This window comes from Cryptomeria japonica, chromosome 4, assembly GCF_030272615.1.
Source record: "Cryptomeria japonica chromosome 4, Sugi_1.0, whole genome shotgun sequence".
Lineage (NCBI taxonomy): Eukaryota > Viridiplantae > Streptophyta > Pinopsida > Cupressales > Cupressaceae > Cryptomeria > Cryptomeria japonica.
Genome location: NC_081408.1, coordinates 476912117 through 476921010, shown reverse-complemented (window position 1 = coordinate 476921010; position 8894 = coordinate 476912117). Strand labels below are relative to the sequence as shown.

Sequence of the window (8894 nt, the reverse complement as noted above, 5' to 3'; positions counted from 1 at the left end):
ATCCTATCCGGTCAGTCCATTCTAGCCTTTCTTTCTTATCGAGAGATTGTTTGCGATCTTTTCAGCTATTTTCATCCAATCTCTCCAGGGGGCATATCATTCCCATCTTGGGGCAACTTTGTATCAGTTCATATTATCTTCTTTGAAACAACGCGACAAGCTGCATTGTCTCAAAGAGGGGCAAAATGTAGACACCTAAAATTGTCCTGTATAATTAAATAAATATCTTTATTTATTTAATTATTTGAGCCTAATTCTTCTATTAATTGAATGAATCTTTATTTATTTAATTAGTTCATTTATCCTCTTCTAGCCTTATTTCTCATTTAAATAAATACATTTATTTATTTAAATAATCTTTTTCCTAAATTAAATAAATATCTTATTTATTTAATTATCCCACTTCTTCTATTAATTAAATGAATCTTTATTTATTTAATTAATTCATTAACCTTTTCTATCTATGACACATGTCATTCATCTCTTAATTCATACACTACCTACCCTCTTATTATTTTCTTATTTCTTTTACCTACCCTCTCAATCTTATCCCTCCATTTCTTATAGTGTCTTCTATATAAGGAGATGCTTCCTTCATTATCAACCCTATGCATTCTATTCAAGCAACCTAGCATTCGATCTTTCATATGCAATCCTACTCGCAACCACATTTCCGTTCTTTGTTGAGCTCTTGTGCACACATAAAATCTGAGAGCAAATATATCAAGCAAGATCAATGGAGATAGGAAGAATGGCGATCCAAACCCTATTGGACATGTGATGGTATAATCTTTGTGATTTCATTTGATTTACATTGTCTTAGGTAATCTTCATATGTTATGGTGGATCTTTGTTGTTGTTAGGCTAGGGTTTCATGGTCGAATCCATTTAGTCTTTCAATATTGTTGTTTCCATTTTCACCATATACATGTTGCCTAATAAAACGACGATGTGTTTTAGAAGTGGTTTATATGAAAATACTATGAGTAGTAATGAAACACTTTTTCTTATTGGGTGTCACTTTTCTTAAGTGTATAATGAAATTCTAAGAAATATGTAACAAACATAAATGAACATAATTATATTAGACATCATTACCTTGTTTTAGATGTTTCTTTATGTATTTTGAAATCTTTCAAGGTCATTGTACATCGCATTCTTTTTTAATTTAAAAATCCTACACACTTGGCAATTTTTGGGCTCAATGATATCAATATCAAAAGATCACTATTTTGTCATGTTGTTATCAAACAAATGTGAATTAAGAAATTGTTCTATAAAATGGTCAATAATTTTGTTATAATAATATAATATTTCCAAATACAAATAAAAAATTAATAGAGTATAATCCAAGAATAAAATTTATAATTACCTTACCTATAGAATAAAATTTTGATCAAATCCAATTACCCTTTGAGTACGTATAACAAATAAACTTTGGAACCTCTCCATGCCACTAAAAAGTTCAAGATTTTAATCATATATCTATCAAATCCATATTACATAATAAAATTTCTTACAATAGGTCTACCCTTCACCAAAAAGCTTATGTGTAATCTAGGGCTTAAATTGCCAATAATCACTTTGTGTGTGATATCAAAGGAAAAACTTGCTAACTTATTGGTGTTTTCCAAAATTTCAAATAGTTCTAATATGACATGGATTATGTAGAAATGAACTTTATCATAACATCAAAACCTTTGTATAATGCCACAAGCCTTACATCTAGGATACTAGCCAAGTGGACATATTTTTTAAACATCATAAAAAATAAGATATGGCATGATCATATCACACTGCATGCCTATGTGCACACTAACTTGATCATGTTACACACTAACACATACAAGTGATCATAGTTGCTCCATGAAAGGTTGCACAAGTTGAAGATGTATAACACATGAATAGGATGAGGGAAACATTAGCCTCAAAGTCATCCCCATCATATGCTTGACAATATTCAAAACACTAAGGAAACGTGTGTAAGAAATAAAAGCATTTGTTAGCTACAACCCATTAATCTCTATCCATAGTTAGATCCCCCATCTCCAACTTTTAAAGATAAAATGTGGTTCCATTAAATCTCTCACCTATATTATAGAAGCACATGCCATATGTCTCTTGGAAATCAGATCGCTACAATGAAACTCCTAGGTACTTAAACATCAATTAGTACAAAATTAACCCCGCTCCTCTCATAAATGTAACAAGCTAGTTAGGATTTGACACCAAATAAAATGGAATATACAAAAAAATTTACTCAATCTTATGAGAATTAGGTTATAAGTAATAATTGACACAAATCTGGGTAAAAGGAAGCATAGAATGAGACAACCACAAATGAGATAACACTAATATATCCTAAGAAAAACCTTTCAAGAAAAAAATAAACCTTTAAAGCGCACACACCTAAAGTATCATTTAGCAACAAGATAGCTACAATATAATATCAAGGCCTCAATGCTAGAATAAATTAAAAATAAATAATAAAAGGAGTAATAGAATGAGACAAGCACAAAAAAAATATCACTAATATACCTTAGGAAAACCTTTTCAAAAAAATACTTTTAAGTATAGAATGAGACAACTGTAAAAAAGATAACACTAATATACCCTAGAAAAAACCAACCTCTAAAGCACACAAACCTGATGTATTATTTAGCAACAATATAGTTACAATGTAATATCAAGGCATCAATACTAAAATAAGCTTGTCATAAAGAATAAAAGGAGGCATAAAATGAGACAACCACAAAAGAATAACACTAATATACCCTAGGAAAATACTTTCAAGAAAAAAATCAACATCTTAAGCATACGTGCCTAGCATATTATTTAGCAACAATAAGTTACAATGTAATATCAAGGCCTCAATGGAGATCAATAATCTACACTTGCATAAAATTAGGTAACATAATTATAGTTTAAGGAGGTCTGGAAAATCACATGTGGTTTATGAAAACCATGTGACCGAAAACAAGTGTCAAAATCCGAGTCACATTTGAATGCCTCTAATATGCGTGAAACCCCTGGAGAATATAATGTAATTTACCAAGTACACATCTTATAGTGTCATAGATACTCAAACACATTTTACATAATAGGAATGTTCTTACAAAGACACTCTTATAAGTCTAATATTTAACTCCCTCTTACATGCTCTTACATGTCATAAATAATCTTTCAAATTTCATATGTAACTAATCTTAGATGCTCTTACACTCATAAATGCTCCTACACATCTTATATGACATAGATGCCCTTACAACATGTCCTTGGCTATGAGACCAATAGAATACACCGGCCTCACACTAAGGGACTGATACATTCTATCATCGTCATAGAGGTGGATGTGGCTAATCTCCACACAAAACAACACTCCATACATTTTTTAAAATTCCCAAAACACAACAGATTTCTACGAAATTTTTAATAGCTAAATCTAAATCTAAATCTTCGTGATCTCATCCCATTACTATAAAATCTAAATCTTCGTGATCTCATCCCATTACTATAAAACCACAAAAAATGCGACTAAAAGACACTCTGATCTGAAAGTTTTTTACAGTACTAATTTATGTAAAGATTAACCGCTGACCATAGAAACGCCCTTACACCAAATCATACAACAAATGAAAACACTAAAATATTTATGTAATCAAACATTTTCTTGGCAAAATGATGCAACTGCTAGCGGTTTACTGTGAGAACGGCTCATCCAAACTAGGAAATAGAAAGACAAAAAATTCTCACCCAATGCAAATCCGAGCACAATATAAATGGTAAAAAACGTTGATCCATATTACATCGCTGTGTTGTGCAGTAAATATTGGGAATGAGAAGCCTTTATCAAGTTCCATCTCTGGAGGCTTCAAAATATGAGCATATTAAATGGAAACGCTGTTGGGAATTCCTTTTCCTGTGAGTCCTCCTTTGCCACTCTTATCAGAAGTATTTGGATAAAGCAAAGTATAGGGAACCTCTGCCGGGCCTGATCTGTTCTTGTATCTTTTATCATTGTTTCTGTCTGTAATGTTTTCCTCGATCTGTTTCAAGCGGGACCCAAAACGCTCAAAGGCCTTCGCTACTCTTTCATCATCTGTCCAATCAGGAGATGCACGCTGCCCCAAATATACCTCGTCTGTGGAATGCCTGGAGAGGATCTCAATCAGGGCTATTCCCAGCGTCGTCTGAAATTGGTTTGAGATGGTCCTCAGCAGGAACAAATCGGGATTCTCCTTCAGCTCTGTGAATTCTTTAGAACCCTCTTCAGGAATCAACCTTCTACTCACTGTGGGCCGATTGGGCATGTACCCTGCATATGGGTACTGACCAAAATTAACCGCAGCATGCAGAGCTGAGGCAACCCATATGATCGTAGTTAAGGCCTTTCCAAGATCTTGTACGCTTTGCATTTCGTACCACCATGGCTCATCCTTCTTGTCTCCGTGCCCTACGTTTCTGATTTCATACCACCACGCTTGAAGCTCTGTATCAGATGCCACGGCCTCATCAGTCTTGTAGTAGAATGATAAATATTCCTCAACCCATGATTCTATGGCGGACCATATCTCTAGCCCATCCACTGCATAAGGGTAGTCTTCAATCGTAAGCCTCAGCCCATGTTTCGCTTTTTTATCTTCTACTTTTACTGCCATCCCTCTGCATTTTTCATACCTTTTGTCAAGAAATTTCAAGACCTAATGTAAGCCACAGCAATAAATAGATTGATATTACTATTTACCTCTTGAGCAGATCGGCAGGTAATCCTTCTTCATCAAACCTCCAGCCCTTGTAGACAACGGCAGACATTTCCATGGCGTATTTTCCAGGAAATACTGTTCTTTCAAGAACGCCCCCTGCATTTATGAGAATTTGGCGGGCAAAGGCATTGATGTTCATTGTGTCTCGGAAATGGGGACTCAGTAGCTTGTGAATGGGATGCATAACACTCAACTGTCTGTTTGTTGCAATTATAAATGGCTCTGTCACTGCATGAGTTCTAAGCCTGAAAACAAAACCCCCAAATTGTTACATTATGAGCCTACGAGATAATCATGCCATTTTATTAGAAGTATGTATCTGGGATTCGTTAGCATATCACCAGTGGCTGATTAGCTGATGGTGTCCTGAATCATTCACTGCAACATAAGCCTTTGCAAGATGCCAGAGCGCCCCTTCAACGCCTTCCTCTGCAGGAGTCAATACTTTTCTATAGTATGGCCGATCATCCAAAGGGGGGAGACTAAGCTCTATCGCAACAGGTTTCAATGTGCCGTCCTCTTTCAGGAACAGAATGGTGCGAGTAGCATATATCTTGGTAGAATCTGGAGGGTTTATTCGATCCAAGCCAGGGATGATTGCGTCTGGTTGTTTCAGAGCATTTATTCGATTCACGTAAGGCATGATTGTGTCGTGATGGTCCAGAATGAACAATTTGCTTTCATCAAGAGCCTACACATTCAATTTAACTCCTCAGTTTGCACTGTGCAATAAATTAAATTTGGGTTAGAAATTAAGTTCACCTGCTTCACTGTGAGGCCATCGAGGCTCTGTTCTATATCTGAAACTGTAACAGAGCTCTCCTGGGCCCCGTATATCTCCGGATCTAATTCACTTCTCGGGGGAAAACTCTGAATGTCAATCATTTATAACGATATTCAGGGTTTGTACCAATATAAAATGAGGTAAGCAGTAACTTCTGTAAAAGGCAGTCTCACCTGAAGTCGCTGTATGATTACCGGATTCACACCAGAGAGCATCTGGCGTGCAAACTCTTCATCTTTCCTCCATGCCAATTTGTCCCCTGCAACCAATGTCCAGTTAATTTTGGCTTTACACTCACAAGATATGATGTAACATGCCAATTTGTCCCCTGCATCCCTGCCCAATTAAATTCGGCTCTGTGCTAATTAGATCTGAGGTACTGTGTGAAGAATAGGAATGAAGAAAACATACTGGCGATGACTTGAGGAGTAGGATACGCGAGGAGATTTTGGCCTTCGCTATCCGTTTTAACCAACTCTTTTATAAGCTCCAATGGAATGCGATTCTTCGTGTCATCAAGAATTGGGTTGTCAGGCAACTTTATCCCATCCGAGTAGAGTTTCATAATGTCTTCAAAGGAATCGAATTCGTTGGGGGTGGAATCGAAAAAGGCTTTGAGTTCAGGCTGTAGAAATTGTCCCAAGGACTTAATGGCGTAGCCTAGAAAATCAGACAGTTTCAAATGCCCAAATCGTTCATCTCGCGGCACAAAGATGTCTAGGCTAGAGAATACTGACAGTCTGCTTTCAGATGCTGGATCTGTCATAACATCCACAAAATTGAATGTTTTCATTGAGCAGATAACAAGTATGTGTGGGATTTAAGTTTTAAGTTGCAATAGTAAAACCAATATTGTATTTACTATCAACCAACCTTTCTTTGTAGGGGGGCGTCCTGTTCTGCCCCTTCTAGGGTAGGGAAAGGCTTGAGATCCTCCCAACACTTGACGACTGTGTTCCTCACCTTTGTCTGGATTTCCCAGATCATTATAAAAATCGTAGTCATACAATCTGTCCAACTCTTCTCTCTCCCCTGTTCCATCGCCTCTCAGGCTTATCAGCTCCTCGTTCCTCAATTTCAACAGAGCCGGAGGAGTCTCAGAAGGGAGATAACTCTGCAAATCAAAGCATATCTCTTATAAATCACGCACTTTACTAAAAGTAAGCTTTAACCTTCTCTGCTACTGCTAAAACAAAATGGGCAAAAAATCTATGCTAATGATCTATGTGTTTACCCTGTTGGAGAAAAAGATCCGGTCCTTTTTATTGCGAGATGCAGGATACACCCAAGAATTACAGACGAAATGAACCCTACCCTGACCAGGAAGTTCAAGAGTAAGTGAATTTAGAAAGAACTCATGTCTGTGAGTATTCTTTATAAAGAAAGCAGCAGGGGTTCCCATGTCAGAGTGCCATTTGAACTCCACTGGATATGTGGTCTTCCCAGTGATGGCCACTACGGGAGTACTTCTCCAATTCTGCAAGTAAGCAGGTTCGCTCAAGTTTGCACTGGCATTGACTGTTGATGCTCCATCACAGAAACAAATATCAATCATGGATTTTCTATTCAATCAAATGCAGAAAGATGGCAAAAAAAATTAACACCAACCAGAGTTGCCTTGAGGTATGCCAACAAGTGTGACTGAGACTACTTTCCCAAGCAGCTCACTGAGATTGTCCACGATTCCGGCATGGAAATCGTTCAAATCCAACACATTTTTCTTCTGGATTATAACAGAACCTTTTATGCTCTCTTTTCCCTCCATCTTCGCAGCAAGAGAAGAAGCGAGATTCGCCTGAAACGTTTTTGAAGTTTTTTGATGTGGTAAACAAGATGCCCAACAACATTGTTTTGTAAGGCAATTGCCTGAAATTTTTCTGAAGATTTTTGATGTGGTAAAGCAAATGCCCCAACAGCTTTTCATTATGACAATTGCTTGAATTTTTTTTGAAGATTTCTGATGCCCAAACAAGCATTTTATATGGGGTATTTGAACCCGCGTGTTCGTGAACTCACGTAGGAAATTTCTGCAGTAATGCTTTCATAGCAATTCACAGGATGCTTCGCGCGACCCAGATGCACACGGTCAAAACTGAGTATTCATTTCATAGTTAGATGGAAAATTTAATGTGATTTGGTGTGTTGGTGAAGTTTAAATATTTGTATCATCAATTATATAAAGTTGTTTTCTAAATGTTAATACATATTTATATCACAATTTACATAAAGTTATTTTCTAATATTTACCATCTTACACAATTTTAGGTATGCATATGTGTATATCTACTAGTTAAAGAAATAACAAATATTTTTTATGATATGTTATGTTGATAGTTGTAATGATAAAATTAGCATTTGTGTGCTTATTATATATATGATGATAAAATAGTGTAGAGTTATGTAAAGCTGAGTCTATCTATTTAGTTTTATTTATATATACTATTATGTTTATTAGTTTTCTTATTCTTATACATGGATGTCTTCATACATACATCTTATTTGCTTAAGTTTCATGGTTATCCGTATACTAATCTCCAAATGTGTCATGTTTGTCATGATCCACTCTATCTACTAATCCCATGTTGATTTTATGATTGTGAGGTCATCCCCACAAGCACAAACTTGACGTGCTCTATTTCAAATTTTGGCTAACCACCCCCTTTTACCTTTCCCACCCAAACCTAACTAAGTACATGTTTTTACAATTGATATCATATGATAATATTTAAAGATGTCTATTGTTCATGTTGTAATCATAAAACATCAAACAATCATTTCTCATCCTAAAGCATTAAAAGGATCATCTATAATGTTACACCTTAAAGCATTAAAAGGATCATCTATAATGTTACACCCTAAAGCATTAAAAAGATCATCTATAATGTTACACTTTAATTTGGTGAACTAAAAGAGTTAAAAAAAGAAAAATCATTTTAGGTCTCTCTTGATATCCTCAATCTTTGATCAAGTCAATGAATCAACACACTTAAATGGTTTTATACAAGGGAGTAATATATCCTTGTCACAAGCAACCCATAAAACTTAAATTTTTTTTTTTTTTTTTTGAGATATGGGAACATAGAGGTAAATCCAAGACTTGTCTAAGTTGAGATTGCTTGCAAAGATTAAGTTCACATAAAGTTGTTTTCTAAATCACAACTTACATAAAGTTTCTTTCTCATGCAAGCCATTTTACTCAATTTTAGGTATGCATATGTGTATATGCCCTCTAGTTAAAGTAGTAACAAATACTTTGTGTGATATGTAATGTTGATTGTTGAAATGGTGAAATTTGTTCTTATATTTATGTTATGTATATGATAATAAGTAGTGTAATTTTTTGTTAA

At 35.3% G+C, this 8894-nt stretch overlaps 1 protein-coding gene across 4 annotated transcripts; it reads right to left on the bottom strand.

Moving 5' to 3' along the window:
- Window positions 1-3647: 3647 nt before the first annotated feature.
- LOC131062547 (probable linoleate 9S-lipoxygenase 5) lies at window positions 3648-7645 on the bottom strand. Of its 4 annotated transcripts, none has more exons than XM_059219891.1 (9): window positions 7156-7645; window positions 6782-7074; window positions 6421-6661; window positions 5959-6306; window positions 5721-5875; window positions 5526-5633; window positions 5105-5454; window positions 4745-5008; window positions 3648-4662 (listed from the first exon to the last, which is right to left on the bottom strand). In XM_059219891.1, the coding sequence occupies exons 1-9, from the start codon at window positions 7469-7471 to the stop codon at window positions 3888-3890; spliced, it is 2850 nt and encodes a 949-aa protein (XP_059075874.1). In that variant the 5' UTR covers window positions 7472-7645; the 3' UTR covers window positions 3648-3887. The 4 variants fall into 4 exon arrangements, with proteins under 4 accessions (XP_059075874.1, XP_059075875.1, XP_059075876.1 ...); XM_059219892.1 differs by having other exon boundaries at window positions 6782-7065; XM_059219893.1 differs by having other exon boundaries at window positions 5721-5806; window positions 7156-7644.
- Between the last annotated feature and the right edge of the window lie 1249 nt (window positions 7646-8894).